This window comes from Sapajus apella, unplaced genomic scaffold (genome assembly GCF_009761245.1).
Source record: "Sapajus apella isolate SASKATOON/1434 unplaced genomic scaffold, GSC_monkey_1.0 scaffold30, whole genome shotgun sequence".
Lineage (NCBI taxonomy): Eukaryota > Metazoa > Chordata > Mammalia > Primates > Cebidae > Sapajus > Sapajus apella.
Window position 1 is genome coordinate 284,279 of NW_022436970.1, and position 19,753 is coordinate 304,031.

At 41.5% G+C, this 19,753-nt stretch overlaps 1 protein-coding gene across 2 annotated transcripts in view; it reads right to left on the reverse strand.

The window, feature by feature from the left end:
- Positions 1-10,881: 10,881 nt before the first annotated feature.
- Positions 10,882-19,753, reverse strand: part of MBD2 (methyl-CpG binding domain protein 2) — a 72,229-nt gene continuing 63,357 nt past the window's right edge. Inside the window, exons 6-7 of one of the 2 annotated variants that reach the window (XM_032293553.1) lie at positions 19,219-19,357; positions 10,882-14,425 (exon numbers count right to left, since the gene is read on the reverse strand). In XM_032293553.1, coding sequence (XP_032149444.1) covers positions 19,231-19,357 — 127 coding nt within the window. In that variant the 3' untranslated portion in view covers positions 10,882-14,425; positions 19,219-19,230. Of the gene's footprint in view, positions 14,495-19,218; positions 19,358-19,753 lie in introns of both variants that reach the window. The other variant, XM_032293554.1, reaches the window with a different exon arrangement.

Below are 19,753 nucleotides of genomic sequence, written 5' to 3' on the forward strand. Positions count from 1 at the left end.
CAGTAGCAACTGCTCTCTTCTCCCCTCATTGTGACAGCCAAAAATGATTTAATGTTGTCATATATTTCCTAGGCAGTCTAAGGCAAAGCTAACTTAGACTGAGAATCACTGCTTTAGACTAATTTTAAGAATTATTTTGGCCAAACCCCAAGGCTCATTCCTATAATCCTAACACTTTAGGAGGCCAAGGCAGGAGGATTGCTTAAGCTTGGGCAACATAGTGAGACCTCATTTCTATTTTTTAAAAAAGAAATTAGCTGGGCACAGTAGCACATGCCAGTAGTCCCAGCTACTCGGGAGGCTGAGATGGGAGGATCACTTGAGCCTGGGAAGCTGAGGCTGAAGTAAGCAAAGATCTCGCCACTACACTCCAGCCTGAGTGTCAGAGCAAGACCCTGTCTCAAAAGAAAAAAAGAATTACTTTATAGAATTGTGTACGCCAAACTATATCTGGTGTACTTTATAGGGGTTTAGAGAGTTTTCTAGGGTAATTTTGACTGGTGGATAGAGATATTTTTCACCTTCTCGACTTTGGAACCTCAGAACTCAGATAATGAGGACTTTATTATAGAAATAATATATGTCAAGACGTTGTCTCTTGTCCTGTAGCCTCACTGAGTTGGTTTATCTCTTTTATTAGAGTCACAGATTAGAACCAAAATAGTTCTAATGTGATGTAGGCAAAAAAATGGATAAAAAAGATTTTAAAAATATTAAAGATAGAGAAGAACTATGACTTTGTAATTGCTGCAATAACTGTTATTGCTGAGGTTTAATGGAGATCATTGCTTTTTCTTTCCAGGAGGTAAAGTGTTTGCAAGATTACTGAGTCTATGTCCTTGTTGTTTATTCCTGAACCATTTATTTGCTCCAGATTAAGGAAAAAGAAAGCTATTATGTCTTAATTATCTTATATAATTTGTGAAGAAAGCGCAACAGAGAAATTATCTTGCTCATTTTATGTGATGATTACAAGAATGTATTCCTATAAAGTTGAAAAATAAAGCTTTAGTGGAATGGCATTAAATGTTAATTGCTCTTAAAATATGATCATCTAGAATACCTAAATAATAATTTGATTATCAAGGGAACTTTTCTTAGGGCCACAGTAATAACGAAATTAGTGTTTACTAACAAAATATTTATCACAAAGTATGGAATAACGAATTTGACCTTGCCTAAAGACAGAACTGGCCTTTCTCCTCAGCTTCTGGGGGATGTTCTAGGTCATATCTGATAAAAGTGCCTTCTTTTTAGGGTGTAACCTGGTCAGACTGGATTTTAGGGTAGGGCCACTTCCACCCAACAGTGTCAGGGTAGGATCTGACCACTCCAAAGAGGAGGTTTACATCCCCTGGGATATTTGTCAGTGATACCTCCCTCTCCCCATGGATATTGGAAAGAATGTCATAGGGAAGGAGTATATTCCCTGTTATATTGGGAGTAATATCATCCTCTTTTGCCCTGGATATTAGAAGTAATATCACAGAAGGGTGCACACCCCCAGTAATATGGGCAATAATATCATCCTCTCCTTCCCTGGATATTAGGAACACTAACACGGGGTGGGTGTACAGCCCCAGCCACATTGGGAGTAATATCATCTCTCATCCCCTAGATATTAGGAACAATATCACAGGGGGGTTGTGCACTTCCTGCGATATTTGAAGTAATATCCTCTCCGTTTTTGGGTATTAGAAACAATATTACAGTGGTGGTGTACACTCCCTGCAATATTGAGAGTATAATCATCTTCTCTCCCCCGGATATTAGAAACTTTATCACAGAAGCGTTGTACACTGCCTACGATGTTGGAACAATATCACAGGGGCATGTAAACTCAATGGGATATTGTGAGTAATATTATCCTCTCCTCCCTAAGTATTAGAAAATATCACAAGCGGTGATATATCCCTTGTGATGTACATCCCTGGATATTAGGGACGATATCACGGGGGAGGGGGTGGTGTACACCTTCCAGGATATTGGGAGTAATATCATCCTCTTTCCCCCTGGATATTAAGAACAATATCACAGGAGGATGGACACTGCTGCTTTATTGAGAGTAATATTATTCTGTCCATCCCCCCACACTGGGTATTAGGAACAGTATCATAGAGGGGGTGTATACCCCCTGTGATTTTAAGAATAATATTCCCCTCTGCCCCTTTAGCTATTAGGAACATTAAGGGTGGTGTGTACACCACCAGCAATACTGGGAGGAATATTATGCTGTACCCTCCAGATACCAGGAAGAATCGCACAGCATGGGTGTACAATTCTTTCAATATTGGGAGTAATATCATCCTCTCCCCATCCTAGATATCAGAAACAAGACCACAGAGGGCGTGTACACCCGCTGGGATATTGGGAGCAATATAAGCCTCTCCCTTCCTGTATATTAGAAAAAATATCACAGGGGGGCACACACCTTCTGTGATACTGGAAGTCATATCATCCTCTCCTCCTCTGGATATTAGAAACACTATCATAGTGGGGTGTACATTTCCTGTGCTATTGAGAGTAATATCATCCTCTCTGCCACCCCCGCCCCGGATATTAGGAACAATCACAGGGGTGGGGTTAACACCCCTTCGATATTAGGAGTAATATTATCCTCTTCCCACATGGATATTAGGAACCATATGACAGAATGGGTGTACACCCCCTGAGATATTGGAATTAATATCATTCTCTCCTAGATATTAGGAACAATAAAACAGGAAGGTGTACACCCCCTGTGATATCGGGTGTAATATTATCTTCTTCCCCCTTGATATTAGGAACAATATCACAGAAAGGTGTACACCTTCTGCGATTTTGGGAGTAATGTTATCTTATTCCTTTTTGAAAATTAAGAACAATATCACAATGAGGGTGTACACACCCTGTGATACTGGGAGTAATATCAGCCTATCTCGGTTGGGCGCGGTGGCTCACGCCTGTAATCCCAGCACTTTGGGAGGCTGGGGCGGGTGGAACACTTGGGGTCAGGAGTTCGAGACCAGTCTGACCAATATGGAGAAACCCCATCTCTACAAAAATACAAAAAATTAACCAGGTGTGGTGACGCATGCCTATAATCCCAACTACTCGGAAGGCTGAGGTAGAAGAATCACTTGAACCCAGGAGGCAGAGGTTGCGGTGAGCCCAGATCACACCATTGCACCCCAACCTGGGCAAAAAGAGCAAAACTCCATCTCAAAACAAAACAAAACAAAAACATCAGCCTATCCCCTTTTGGATATTAGGAACAATATCAAAGAAAGGTTGTACACCCTTTGCGATACTGGGAGTAATATCGTCTTTTTCAAAAATTAATATTGAAAACAATATCACAGGGGGGTGTACACCCCTTGCGATATTGGGAGTTATATCCTCTCTCACCCCTGGATATTAGAAACAGTATCCTGCGGGGGGTGGGGGGAGTGTTCACCTGCTGCGATATTGCAAGTAATATGATCCTCTCCCCTGCCCCCGATATTAAGAACAATATCACAGGGAGAGTGTACACCCTCTGCAATACTGGGAGTAATATCATCCTCTCTCCCTCTGGATATTAGAAACAATATCACACGAAAGGTGTGCACCCCCTGCAATATTGAGAGTAATATTAACCTCTTTCCCCCCTAGATATTAGAAACAGCATCACAAGTGGATTGTGCACCCCCTGTGATATTAGGAGTAATACCATCCTATCCCCCCTGGATATTAGGGAGAATAACACGAGAAGGGTGTACACCACCTGTAATATTAGGAGTAATATCATCCTCTCCTCCCCTGGATATTAGAAACAATATCACAGGGGGATGTACACCTACTGCAATACTGGGAGTAATATCATCATCTCCCTACCTGGATATTAGGAACAATATCACAGGGAGGGTGCACACTTTCTGCGATGTTGGGAGTAGTATCATCTTCTCCCCTCCTGGATATTACAAAGAATATCTCATGGGGGTGTACACCCCCTGCAATATTTGGAGTCGTGTAATCCTCTTCTGCCTTAGATATTAGGAAGAATATCACAGGTGGGGTGTACACCCCCTGCGATATTGCCAGTAATATCATTCTCTTCCCCCCAGGATATTAGAAACAATATCATTGGGGTGTGTACACTTGCTGTGATACTGGTAGCAATATCGTCTTCTCTCCCCCCAGATATTAAAAACAATATTACAGGGGTAGTGTACTCTGATATTCAGAATAATATCATCTTTTTTCCCCCTGGATATAAGAAACAATATCACAGGGGGCAGGGGTGTATACCCCCACGATATTGAAAGTAATATCATTTTCTCCCCCGCCAGATATTAGAAATAGTATCACAGGGGAGTTGTGCATCATACGATATTGGGAGTAATAATAACCATGTGACTTAGGGTGGGATTTTGCATTATGCGTTTACTGCAGTCTTGGCTTCCCAGGCTCAAGTGATCTTCCCACCTCAGCCTCCCGAGTAGCTGGGACTCCTGGCACAAGCTACCATGACCAGCTAATTTCTTTTTAAAAAAATAGAAATGAGGGTTCACTATGTTGCCCAAGCTCAAGTGATCCTCCCGCCGTGGCCTCCCAAATGTTGGGATTGTAGGCATTAGCCTCTGGGCCTGGCCAAAGTAATTCTTAAAATTAGTCTAGGATTCTCAGTCTAAGACAGCTTTGCCTTAGAGTGCCTAGGAAATATATGACAACATAGCTGGAGACTGAGTAAAATCATGTGGGCATTCAATCAATTAATCATGTGTTAAGTGCAGTCCTATTAAAAACTCTGAACACCAAAGCTCAAGTGAGCTTTCCTGTTTGGCAATACCGCATGTATATCACACATCAATGCTAGGAGGGTAATGTGCCCTCACTCAGTGGGAGGAGGACAAGGTGGGCTTTATGTTTGGAACTCTTGAAGACTGTGTGTCTCTCTGGCTAATGTTAACATATATTCTTTCCCTACAACAAACCATAACCATGAACATAATCGTTTTTAGTAAGTCCTGTGAGTCCTTCCTATTATCCAACTTGAGGGTGATTTGGGGAATCCCCTAAACTTGCAGTGGTGTCAGAAGTGAGGGTGTTTGGGCCGGGCGCGGTGGCTCAAGCCTGTAATCCCAGCACTTTGGGAGGCCGAGGCGGGTGGATCACGAGGTCAAGAGATCGAGACCATCCTGGTCAACATGGTGAAACCCCGTCTCTACTAAAAATACAAAAACATTAGCTGGGCATGGTGGTGCGTGCCTGTAATCCCAGCTACTCAGGAGGCTGAGGCAGGAGAATTGCCTGAACCCAGGAGGCGGAGGTTGCGGTGAGCCGAGATCGCGCCATTGCACTCCAGCCTGGGTAACGTGAGTGAAACTCCGTCTCAAAAAAAAAAAAAAAAAAAAAAAAGAAGTGAGGGTGTTCCTGTGAAGGACTGTGCCCTCCAACTTTGCAGTATGCTTATGCCAGATACTTAACTCATTTGGGGATGAGTTGATGAACTCATGCCAAAATTCATTCTTTTTAAAAGTCATTGTTTATGCAATAGAGCAACTTATAACCTAGTTAAGATGAGAAGCATTTAAGGAGCAGGCAATTTGTACTCACATACAAGGTATCAGGCAGAGTCACACTACTAAGAAGGGACAGATTGGAGGGAGGAATGCATTTGACAAGCCTTTAGGAAAGAAATGTGATACTTTTTGTTTGCTTAGGTAAAAGATAGGATCTGGAAAAAGAAAAGAAAAGAAAACAAAGGGTCTAGACTGATTGTGAGAACAAAAAGAAGCTAATTCTACAGAGAAATGAGTAAAAATGAAAGCACACAGGTAGGGGAAAGCACAAAAGAATAGTAGGCAGTTTGAGGCAGAAGATTGAAGCAGGTGTTGTGGTTGACTCCCCAGCAGCCCTGACACTTCCATATGATGATTAATCTAAGCCATCTGAGGTAATTCTAACCCCTTTCTCAGCGACTTGTTTAGGGATGGGCGTATTAACCAATTCTAGCCAATGAGGTACAAGGGAAAGTCTTTGGGGCCTTCTAAAAAGCAGGCATGTGGCTGGGTGTCGTGGTTCATACCTGTAATTCCAGCACTTTGGGAAGCTAAGACAGAATTGCTTGAGATCAGGAGTTCAAGACCAATTTGGCCAACATACTGAGATTCTATCTCTATCATATATTTTGTGGGCAAAGGAAGATCCGCCGGGGAGTCTTGGCCAGCAAGAGGGTCCCGACCTGAAAGAGGGGGTGCGCAAAAATAAAGAGAGACAGAAAAGCTGGTGTCTGGAGGACTGAAAAGGCAACGCCTAAACAGCGAATTTATTTTTGTCCAGGGTCTCAAGATATACCTTAAGATCAAAGGTGTTTACACAATCAACAATAAGAGGAATGGAAATTTACAAAATATAGGATCACGAAAACAATCTTAAGCATGACATTCAAGGATCATAAAAGTGGGCGGGTGGTATGCTTTATCTGTTTTTACCAAAACACACTTGTGAATAACAATACCTAAGAGTCACAAGTTAAGCCATAAAGTCATTATCTAGGGTTCAAGGCGGTCATGCAGATAAGGTAAAACTTCTTGAAAAGTAAAGTCGTAAAGGTCATGCAGAGGCCTAGTGGAGACATAATGTCTAACAAAACCACACGACCCTTGCCCAAGCGACATTGTAGTCAGAAATAGAAACCTTTGCAACATCAGTCATTTCTTAGTTCCTTCTTTCCCATAGCTCAACTGCCTCCAGCAGGAAACTGTGTTTGGGCTCAAGCTCACCGTCTGGTGAGGCCCACACATTAGGGGGCCTTACACGGGAGCTATCCCCACATATTTAAAAGAGTAAATAAATAACATAAATAAAAGCAGGCATAGGAAGAGTTCTATCTTCTCTTGCTTGCCATTGTCGTGTTTGGGCATGTCACCTGGAACCATCTTGCTACAGAGCTGAGGCTGAAGTCAATTCATGGAGGAGAGGCCATGGCTAGAGAGCTACACAGAGGCAAAGCTAGGGCCCTGGTGGTTCCCATTAAGAATCTAAAGTAGCCTAGAATTGTCTTTTAGATACATTTAATATACATTTATTTATTGCTTAAACCATCTGAGACTGATATTCTGTTACTTGCAGCTAACAGCGTGTGGCAGGCAGAATGCGCTTTCCCCAAAAACTTATCCATGCCCTAATGTCTAGAAACTGTAATCATGTTAGGTTACATGGCCAAAGTGATTCTGCCAGTACAATTAAGGTTCCAAATCTCAAAATGGAAAGATTATCTTGGATTAGCTGGGTGAGCTTAATCTGATTAAATGAGTTCTTGAAGGCGGAGAAGTTTCTCTGGCTGGAGTGAAACACATGAGGCAGAAGTGGAACTTGGAGCAGTAAGAAAACTTTGACCTGATTTCCGGCTATAAAGATGAAGGGCAATAGGGACGGGGAGGGGGTGGGGAGTTGGGGAAAGATAGCATGGGGAGAAATGCCAGATATAGGTGAAGGGGAGGAAGGCAGCAAATCACACTGCCATGTGTGTACCTATGCAACAATCTTGCATGTTCTTCACATGTACCCCAAAACCTAAAATGCAATTAAAAAAAAAAAAAAAAGATGAAGGGAGTCAGTTGGGCGAGGTGGCTCATGCCTGTTATCCCAGCACTTTGGAAGGCTGAGGCAGGCGGATCACCTGAGGTCAGGAGGTCGAGCCTGGCCAACATGGTGAAACCCCGTCTCTACTAAAAACACAAAAGTTAACCGGGAGTGGTGGTGCGTGTGCCTGTAATCCCAGCTACCCAGGAGGCTGAGGCAGGAGGATCGCTGGAACCCAGGAGGCAGAGAGGCTGCAGTGAGCCAAGACTGCAACACTGCACTCCAGCCTGGGCAACACAGCAAGTCTCTAGCTCAAAAAAAAAAAAAAAAACAATGATGACAGGAGCATGAAGGGAGCCAGGAGCCAAGGAATGTGGGTCAGCCTCTAGACATTGAGAACAACACCTGACTAAGAGTCAGCAAAAAACCAGGAACCTCAGTCCCACCCTAGCAGGAGAAAATTTCCCTGAGTAGGTTGAATTACCTCCATTCTTTAACTTTCACCCATATTTCCTCTTGCCTTTCCACTGATCTTTAAGAATATGGCAGTAGAGCCTATAGAATTTCATTTTTTTTAAAAAAAAAAGAAGAGGAAGAAAAACAACAACGAAGATTGTGACCATTCCTTGAATGAATGCAAAGTTCCAGTAAGGTTGAGTGTGTATGACTCAATGAGTAATAATGCATTCACCCTTCCCCCAGCACTCCACCCCCAGTGTTAAATGTTTTCAGAGTTAGGTGACTAATTCATCCTCTTCTCACAGAAGCTGCTGTTAAACCAAAATCTTGTTTGTTCCAAAAAGCCACAAGATTTTCTTAAAATAAAAGTCATAGTTGTAGGGTTATAGCTTTCTGATTTGTAAACTTTTACTAAGTGACTCGGCTCTTGTAGCAGACAGAGGAGGGGAAGAGAAAGGTTTAAAAGAAGGCATCCATTCTTAACAGCACATTCTACCATGTTGCTCTCTGTATCAGTCCCCTCAAGTTTCCAAATGTTTCTATGTTCACACAACTAGCTATTGTTGGGTGTAAGGCCTTTGTATGAATCATGCTGTGTTCAACAAGCATATTCTTGTTTGCTGTCAATCTCTCCCAACACACACACAATTAACTCCCTGCTTTGGTTCTCTTTTAGTCCAGGGAATATTTATCCAGTCAGCAAAAATCAAGGTAACTACCCCAAAAGCATGTTCCAATCCCTAATGATTTACCAGTGTTTTCTGTTTGTTTGTTTGTTTGTGAGGGAAGAGGTTGCTACCATTTATGAAATGCATTATCATATGCAGGCCAGTGTATTAAGTATTTTGTTAACACTAATTTATCACGTCAAAATGGAAAGTCAGTTGGAGCCTACCAACAAATGCAACCACAATAACAAAATATCAAGCTGCAGATGATCTAAATTTTTATGTGCCAGCCATCCTGCCTCAAGAGTGGAGTGAAATCACTAGACCAGCCCTCGGTGGCTCATTCTTGGATATACATCCCCATTGAGAATTTTACATAAGCTACTAATACTACCCCAGGGGAAAGGCACGTTGTCATAAAATTGTGTATGTAATGGCAAGAGTCTGGCAGGCTCCTTGACTCCAGGGAAATATGGACCCCTGATGAGGAGTCCTGCACTGGAGCGGTGGTCTCACAACTCCTTTGCCAATACATCCTTTCCAAAACACGTATTTCCAAATGTATGGATATTTACTCATAAATTATATACGTGTACTATTCTACTAATATGTTTATAAGAAAACACTCAAAAATTAGAATCACAAAAACATTAGATAAAAACAAATGTTAAAAGGTCAGTTATTTTCCAAAAACAAATATTAAAAGGTCAGCTATTTTCCCACTCCCCGAAAATGGTTTTACACATCCCCTACATCAGAGGCCCCAACTCCCAGGTGGCAGCAGACTGGTACTGATCTTCAGCCTGTTAGGAAGCCGGCCACACAGCAGGAGGTGAGCAGGTGAGCAGCTGAGCAGCTGAGTGAGCATTTATGCCTGAGCTCCGCCTCCTCTCAGATCAGCCGTGGCTTTAGATTCTCATTGGCTCATGAACTCCATTGTGAACTGCGCATGTGAGGGATCTAGGTTGCACACTCCTTATAGGAATCTGATGCCTGATGATCTGAGGTGGAACACTTTCATCTCAAAACCATCACCTCACCCTACCCTGGTCTGTGGGAAAATTGTCTTCCATGAAACCAGTCCCTGGTGCCAAAAAGGTTGGGGACTCTTGCCCCAGGGCCTACGGTTCAGTTGCATCTTGCTGCCAGACTTCTCAGAGCATCAAGTTTATGAGGCAAAAAGCTGAAAGTACTAAGAAGAAAATGCTAACCATCAGATAAAAATAATTCCCAACATTCTGTGATTAAGAAGCTTTACCTAGTCTCACCTCTTTTATAAGATAAATAATCCTAGTAAAGATTTCTCAGCAGGGCGGCCTACTGGAAAAGCTTTGACTGGTCACTCACAAAAGAACCAGATTTCCTAGGAAGAATCACTCTGCCTTCAGGCCACAGTCATACTGTACTTGTTAGACCAAACTGTGTTGCTTTTTGTCAGCTTAAGACTTGAGTGGAGAATAGCATTGGAGGTTGCATGGCGTTCTAGAAACAGAAAACCTCTACATTAAAATTTCCCTCTCTGGATCTTATTGGCTAGGATAAGTCATTTAACTTGTCTGGGTCTTATATTCCTTAACTCATAAACGAAGATAAGAAGAATATGTACATATTACATGGCTTACATGTGATTAAAATCCAAAGATGACATTAATGGAGGTGCAAGTGCTCCATAAATTATAAAATGCTATATAAATGTGAGAAAATAAAAAAACTTTTTGTTTCCCCATCATTAAAATTCAAATAATTGAAAAAATTATTTTCCCATAAAATTTGCATGTGCCCTTATTGAGAAAACCAGCATGCAAACTGAAATTTTAAAGTCCACTCCAGATCCTTTGAGACATTCATTTTGACAAGCTGCTGCTCCAAGTCCAAACCCACAGCTACTCCAAGCTAATTAGCTTGTAACTGACTGGTGTACCCTGCCTTCCCCACCCGGTGAACATTGGGACCCCACTCCCGCAGTCTGATGTCCCCTGTGCCCAAGAAACATGATCCAAAGATGTCCTTCATGAATTAAGTCATTGAAGATGACTTACACAAACGTTTTTAAAGCTTCAAAATTTATTGCTGTACATTTTCTCATAGCATTTACTATGGAAATACTAATAGTGCAAATATTTATTTTGGACTTCATAGCATTTGAGAGATCACAAAGCTTTTTTATATCTTTGCAATTATTTATGAAGATCTATATTATTTTTAAAATCCAAACGAGTAATCTTATATTCAAATAGATTGTATAACACTCTCTAGATCTCCTTTTTAGACCAAAAAAAAAAAAAAAAAAATACCCTGGAAGCCACCAAGGGCATTTCTTTCCTTTATAATACATACAGCTTCTAACACTTTCCAACTGCATGACTCTTTGTTCAATCACAGATTCATTCAACAAATATTTAATGACAAACTATTATGTGCCAGGCACTGGGCTAGGCTCTGGGAACATCAGGATGAAAAAAACACAATCTCTGCTTTCACGGTGCTTACAGTCTAATAGTAGAAACAGACATGCAAAAAAATTACAATACAATACAATAAAGTGCTTCCATGGAGGTATTTACAAAGTGCAGTGGGAACTGGGAAGGGGGAAAGTACATCCGCCTGGAGAAATCAGGGACAGCTTCACAGAGGAGGTAGCCATTGAGTTGAGACTTCACCAATGATTAGGAACTCACCGTGTAGACAGGCAGGCCAAGGGTGTTTCAGGCAAAAGGAACAACAGGTACAAAGACACAGAGGCCCAAGGGGCACTTCAAAGAAGCAAGTAAAGAGGTTTTTCTTGAGCTGAAGGTGCAATGAAGATAGTGGCAGGATGAGGCCAGACAGACAAGCAGGGGTCAGATCACGAAGAACCTTTTGACCATTCTTCCATTTATTAAGCAAACATTTACTGAGTGCTTACTAGGTGCCAGACACTCAGCTAAGTGCTGGGGCTGTAAACAGGAAATCAGACAAGCATATCCTTGCTCTCATGGAGCTTACATTCTAGTAGAGAAATAGACAAAAAGCCAACAAATAAATAAAATACAGATTTAGAAAATGTCTACAAGGAAAATAAACTAGGTGCTGAGGCAGAAAGTAGTGTCACAGGGATAGGCGGTAGTTAGGGTTATTAGCAAATGCCTCTTGGAAGGGAGGTAAAACACCTGCAGGGATAGGGACAATAGTGTGCTCCAATGTGAGCACCCACTATGTGCCAGGCACTGTGCTACACACTTTAGAAACAGTCTATCTCATTGAATCCTCACAACAACTCTATGAGGTAGGTATTATTACTCCTATTTCACTGAGGAGGGACAGGCTCCAAGAGATTAAATAACCTGACAAGTCACACAAATGGCAAAATCAGGATTCAGACACAGGTTCTCCTAATTTCAAAGTGCGTGCTCTTAAAAACCACTCTAAGCTGCATACAAAGATAAGTGAGGGAAATCATATGGTCACATTTGCCTGTTTTGATGATCTTTCTGATGACTATATGGAGGGGGAAAAAAGGGGGATGGAGAGAGGGAAGGGGAAGGAAGTGGATAGGTGAGCAAAAAAGGAAGCCACTGAAAGTCCAGCAGACAGGAAAGGAAGTTCATACAAAGGCAGTGATCATGGGGATGGAGGAGAGACATGGGGTGCAGTCAGTAGTTCTAATAGGATTGATGAGAAGTCAGAAGCAAGGGAAAGAGTGGCATTTGGGCTCACTCCAGGGCTTCTGCCTTGGACAACTGGAGAAGATGGCTTGCTTTTACCAGAGTGAAGGAATGCAAGAGGGTGGTAGGTTTGTGGGGATCAGGTGATGAAGTTTTGAAGATATTGTCTTGTGGGTATATTGGGAACACCCTAGACTTATGGATGGTCCCCAAGGGACACCATATAATGGCTTTCATACCTTGTTCTCCACCTGAGCAAAGTATATAAGAAAAAAAATCGAAGTTTTATATGTGTATACATTGTGTTTGTGCTTTTACAAGCTGTTTATAAAAGCACATATATCTTGGTTGGATTGGTTTGTAAAAAGAATATATGATCACCAAGGTGAAGCTCCCAACCCTGATCACAAATGAAGAATCATGGACTTGGGGGAGGAAGAGAAAAGCCCTTGGACATCCATTCTCACTAGTCAAACTGGCTTTTTAAAAAGAAATCACTATGACTCCTCACCCCACCCCAGTTGGGACAATTTGATGGGGCCAGGGCAGGCATCCTTGACCAATCGGCCTCCCAGAATCTACAAGTTTCCCTGACCATCCATCAGCAGGACTTCTCCAAGGAAACTTCTCCTAATGGCCCTAGGGCCCAGGGATCAAAGTTGAGTATAAATCAGAAATTCCAAAAAGTGTTTATGTAGTTTGGCATAAAAGTCCCAGAAAAACAGCAGCCCACACCTAGCCACTCATATTGCTTTGACTATTCCCCTCTTCTTCCCTGCCTTGGGAACTGGAGGTAGTGCTAACAAAATGTACAGGTGACACTCATGTGGAACTGTCCACACTCCTGACTGCATCATTTAGGGTCTAATTTTAAAAGAACTCAAGAGTTAAGAAGAAATAAATACACCTTTTTTATAGAATAATTCTACTTTTGCTCTATCAAAATTCGTTTTAATTTGCTTATAACCACTCACTCCCTTCCTTGGTATCAGATTATGTTTTGATTTTAGAACTTATTTAATAAGTAATGTTAGTTTTTATAATTAAATATCAATAAATTCAAATGGTAATGAAAGTTACGCTCATGAGTTTCAACAGAAAAATAATGTTAATATTTTGGAAGCCAGGCAAGGTACAGGTAATGGTTTGTAAAGTATTACAAACCCTTTCATTAAGCAACTCTGCCTAGAAGCTGCCTCTCATTATAGCCAAGAGTCTGACCTACACCTGTTAATTCAGTAAGCTAGTGGACGTTACTGAGTGCCAAACATTCTTTAAAAACCAATAAACATGGACAACTTCTAGTAACACCTGAAGGGTACTTGTGAATCTAATTCGTGCCCAAGGTTAGAAAAGGCCTTATTCTTACAGAACTACCAAAAGTCTGAGTCACAGGCAAGAAAAAAAATGACACATGCTAGATGGTATTTCGCAGCAATTCTTAGAAATTCTGGTGAAAGCACAATTCTCACAATGTCCAGAGGCAATAGTTCATACTGCAAATGTATGCACTACCTTCCACCACCTCCATTTCAAACCTAAGGCCCAGGGATCAGAGTTGAATCTAAATCAGGAAGGTAAATGAGGGGCTCTTTATTATGTGTGCTTTTTAACAAAAAGAATTCCAATCAGTCTGTGAATATAATCATTTATTTGTCTTTACAGTAATGATGGAAGAATGTACAGGTGTCCCCTTTCAATAAAGTATAAAAATATGTTTATATACAGTGAAGTCACAATAATCTTTAACTGGGAAATTTATTTAGAATTCCTGATCTGTTCATATTAAAACTGTGGGGGAAACAAATATTTTATGTAAGTGCTACATTTCCAGTAGATTGCACCTGGCATCAAAAGCTCAGCTTCATCTTAGGGTCCTGCTTGATATTACAAAAGACTAATTTTAAGTCCTAGGACTCAAAATAAACATGATTTTTTTGAATAATAGATATATACATCAAAAATACATCTAAAAAGGCATTGGTTAGTGCTATTAAAAAGCTCTATGTGCTCGGGTACATTTTTTTCTTACAGGCAAAAGCCAGTGGAAACGTTTTTGTTCAATTTCTAGGAATTTTCTCTCGGGGAAAGTCGGTCAGAAGTTACCTGTTTAAAAAAAAAAAAAGAACAAACTTAAGTAATCCAGTGATTTATCAGGTGAGAGGTCAGCAATACTTGAAAAAGAATTAGAGAATAAATTCCACTTAGAATCATGTTTTCACAGTCTTGGTGAGCATTTAGTTATAGCACTTCATAAATAAAAAGTGCTCAGCATATCACCTCACTGTTTTAAGTGTTTTATTTTGATGATAACCTTTACTATCCTGTTCATTTTCCAAAGAAATCACGTGTGTTCTTTTATATGTTTATGCAATATTTTCTATCTACAATTAACTACTTCAGCATAAAAAGAGAATTCAAAGGTCATACAAATGAAAATGCAGAATAGATACATCCCAACCCAAATATATTTTGAGAAAATGTAGAAAAATTTCTACTCATACTTTATTTTACTTCACAATTTCTTTTACATGAGAGCATTTACAGATGACAGGTGTGCACCCAAGTCTTCCTATTGATTAGTCTGGGTGAAATGGCACTGTGTGACTACAAATGGAAATATTTTTGATATGCTATCTCATGGATAGCTAAACATTTTCACACCTTTGTTTTTAGTCATCTTCTTCTTGTAATCACTCCTAAAATATCTGTCTAATAAGCTGGCACTTCTCTAGGATTGTAAAATTTAAGTAACACTGTAAATTGCAACCTGTTATTTAACTAACCAAACAAATAAATGAATAAACATCCACCTTACTAATAAGGAGGAACTGAAAGAGCTGAGGCATGAAGAGGCTGGCAGACCTGAATGGACCTTGGTTGTCTCTTATGAGCCATGAAGATGGCCACATCCCATCCTTTGCCAATTAAGTCCTACCTATGCCACAGGTTATTATAGACAGCTGATTAAATCACGTGGTCGTGCTCTAGTTTGTTAAACCTTTTAGGTATATATGAGGTTATCTGAGCAAGGTAACTGTAATTTTCTTAATTAAGAAGTACATCTAGGCCGGGCGCGGTGGCTCAAGCCTGTAATCCCAGCACTTTGGGAGGCCGAGGCGGGTGGATCATGAGGTCAAGAGATCGAGACCATCCTGGTCAACATGGTGAAACCCCGCCTCTACTAAAAAACTACAAAAAATTAGCTGGGCATGGTGGTGTGTGCCTGTAATCCCAGCTACTCAGGAGGCTGAGGCAGGAGAATTGCCTGAACCCAGGAGGCGGAGGTTGCGGTGAGCCGAGATCGCGCCATTGCACTCCAGCCTGGGTAACAAGAGCGAAACTCCGTCTCAAAAAAAAAAAAAAAAAAAAAAAAAAAAAAAAAAAAAAAAAAAAAGTACATCTAAATCTTCCCCAATCTACAAGTCTAATGGCTTGGTCTAATAATGCCATTCTCAAGCTTAGAAGGTGACATACATAATTTAAATCTCTTCCTACCTAACATGCCAAAATAATGGCTACTTTTAAAGAACCAATTAAAATTCTAATCATTCAACATTAGTTGTTACTACTATTATCCACATTTGTGCAAGACAATGAGCAGCTGCCAACTTCTATATAAGTATAGTGCCAGTGCCTACAACACAGGCTTGCTCACATAAACAAGGGTATAGCCTGGATGTCAATCTGCAAAATAATCTGTAAAGGAAGCAAAAGTCTAGTAAAACCTCAGTTAGTGACCATTGATTATCTGAAACAGTGATTTCATGAGAAAAGTCTGAAAGAAAACCAGAAAGTTCCAACAGAAGAGAAGGGCTTTCTGAGAGTCCACTGTGAAGCAATGGTGCAGAAGCTGTATCAGGTAAGATCCAGATCCGCTCTGTGCTCCAGAGATGGCATGGCTGAAGCCGTGGACAGTAGAAACACACTTCAGACTTCCCTCTGAAAGACTTTCAGCATATTAAGTACACTCATCAAAGCCCATAAACACATCCTTGCCAGCTTGGAAAACAAAATCCAAGTAATAACACAGCACCTTCCTGTCTTCAACAAGGGAGGAGAAAAAGAGCTAAAATAGAATAGCACCAAACTGGATTGAAATGATTCTTTTCTTTTTTTTGAGATGGAGTTTTGCTCCTGTCACCCAGGCTGTGGTGCAATGGCGTGATCTTGGCTCACTGCAACCTCTGCTTCCTGGGTTCAAGCGATTCTCCTACCTCAGCCTCCTGAGTAGCTGGGATTACAGGTGCCTGCCACCATGCCCAGCTAATTTTTTGTATTTTTAGTAGACACAGGGTTTCAACATGTTGGTTAGGCTGGTCTCAAACTCCTGACCTCAGGAGATCCACACACCTCAACCTCCCAAAGTGCTGGGATTACAGGCCTGAGCCCCCACACCCAGCCTGAAATGATTCTGTACAGTCAGGAAACTGTGACCCAGCAGTGCTGCCATGAGTGGACATGTAAATGTAAGACATTATATTTATTACTGGATTTTGGCATTGCTGTGGCATAAGCCACTCCTTGGTTAAGACAAAGGCACTCACGGAAGTGTTAACAATTAAACTCACCCTCCCTGCAATCCCTACCCTTAGCCTGTTCCCCTACCCAACAGAATTCCCTCCCACCCAGCTCAAATGAAAACCCGGAGGCATCCTGGCTACTCTCTCACCCTCACTTCCAGTCTGTCACCTGGTCATGTGATTCCATCTCCAGATAATATCTCAGATCTACCCGTCTCTTCTTTTTCTCCCAGCCCATCGGCATGTCCTCCTCCTAAAGCCACCGTCATCTCTTACGAGACTACCGCAGCAACGTCCCAACTGGTCTTCTTGCTTCCAAGCTTTCCCTACTCCAACCCTTTTATTCATGCAGCATCCATAGGGCTCTTGTAAAGAAGCAAATCTGATCACGCTACTGACTCTGCAGTGATTTCTACTAATTTTCCGGATCAATCTCAAGCAGTCATCCATCTCCCTAACAATCCACAGGTCCTACGTGAGTAGGTTCACCACCCATACCTTCTCCCTGCCCCTCCCTAGACGTACTACATTCCAACCACACACGATATTTTCTTCATTCCTTAAATAAACCAAGTTTCTCCTTGCTGTTCCTTCTAATGAAAACACTTTCACCCAAACCTCCCTTGACTCACTTCTATGTATCTTTCAGGCTCAACATAAATGTCACTTTCTCAGAGAGGCTCTGTTGACTTGACATCATGTTAGCACCCCCATCCCTCCATCTGTTTTGGCTTCAAAGGAAACTAATAAAAATCGGTTTTGGGGTGCAAAAAGGAAGACAAGGTCTGTAAAAACAAAGCAGAATGGAAGCAAGAGACCACAGAAAGCCTTGGAGATAGGCAGGTGCCCCTCTGAACACATTGTATGCCCACAGAGCTATGAGCCTGGAATGTGAGTTTGAGATAAGTTCAAAATGCCTATTTGTGTTGTTGCTGTTTGAGTCAGCGTCTTACTCCATCACCCAGGCTGGAGTGTAGTGGCTCCATCTTGGCTCACAACCTCTGCCTCCTGGATTCAAGCAATTCTCGTGTCTTAGCCTCCTGAGTAGCTAGAATTACAAAATTCCAGCTATTCTACCACATACCCGGCTAATTTTTGTATTTTTAGTGGAGACAAGATTTCACCATGTTAGCCAGGCTAGTCTCAAACTCAAGTGATCCGCTTGCCTTGGCATCCCAAAGTACTGAGGTTATAGGCATGAGCCACCACACCCAGCCTAAAATGTGTATTTTTTCTTTTTTCTTTTTTTTTTTTGAGATGGAATCTCACACTGTCACTCCGGCTGGAGTGCAATGGCACGATCTTAGCTCACTGCAATCTCCACCTCCTGAGTTCAAGCAATTCTCCTGCTTCAGCCTCTGGAGTAGCTGGGATTACAGGCGCATTCCCCCACACCCAGCTAATTGTATTTTCATAATTAAGAAGTACACAGGGTCTCACTATGTTGGCCAGACTGGTCTCAAATTCCTGACCTCGTGATCCACCCACCTTGGCCTCCCAGAGTGCTTGGATTACATGCGTGAGCCAACCATGCCCAGCCTAAAATCTGTATTTTTTAAGGTAAAATATTTATTATATTTTTCAGTAACTTTCTTGTTCTCCCTGCATCAAATCTGTGCTAGGGAGAACCTAGAAAAAGGGAGAGATTTTGCCTACTTCAACACCATAATTTTAAAGAGGAAGCAGTATGTCCTGGGAGGCTACTTTGATGGAAATGACAGCCATCTTCCTCTCCTGCGGCTATTCCTCCCTACCTGACAAAGTCTGCTTCTTCTGCTGCTGCTCTTCTCTAGTGACACCTTAGAGGTTTTCCACCTGGCTTTAATAAAGGAGACTAGATCCCTTGCAAGTGACTGCAGGGGTGCCAGTTTCCTCCCAGAATGAGAACAAATGGATGCAATAACTTATATGGTCCTTAAATCCAGCGAGAAGAATCAAACAACAGCACATGCATGACCCGAACAGAGGAGTAGCTTTTTCATTCACTGCTGAGGAGCCCATAAAGGGAAAATAACAGGAAAATATGACACCTTTTTTTTTTTTTTTCTGAGATGGGGTCTCACTCTATTACCCAGGTTGGAGAACAGTGGCACGATTTTGGCTCACTGCAACTTCTGCCTCCCAGACTCAAGTGATTCTCTCACCTCAGCCTCCTGAATAGCTGGGACCACAGGCACATGACACTATGCCCAGTTATTTTTTGTATTTTGAGTAGAGATGGGGTTTTGCCATGTTGCTCAAGCTGATCTCGAACTACTGAGCTCAATCGCCTGCCTCAGCCACCCGAAGTGCTGGGATTACAGGCAGGAGCCACTGTGCCCGGCCAAGAAAACATAACATCTAACTTTCAAGTTACTCTCACTGGTGTCAGTTTACCTGATCATATTCTTAGGCTTCATCTCCACTGTCCATTTCAATATCCATCTCTTCTGTATCAGCAGCTCGAGACAAGATGTCTGCCATCAGTGCTTCTTCCAATTTTTTGCGTACTTGCTGTACTCGCTCTTCCTGTTTCCTTTTTAAAAGTAGAATTAAAAAGTACTGAGAATTTGGCAAGTAATAACAAACTGAAGCTGCTATAGAAGTTCATCCTTACTTCAAAATCATTAAATTCCTCAGAAGAATACACTGCCTTTTCAGATTTTGCAGAGGTTGCTTCTACACACAAATCAAATCTCACCAATGAGCCTTGCCAAAAAGAGGGATGTTCACACAGGCAGCTATCCCTCATCACACGTGAAATTCTAGAAAGAGTAGACTGACGACAGTAACCTTTCCTTCAACTTTGAAAATGTCAACTGTGTCAAGATTTGGGCTTATTCCTATAAAGACAATTAGAAATAACTTAGGAATAAAAGATGGAGGGAGCATAAATAATGAAGGAAAAGTGACTTGTTCATGGAAGCACTGA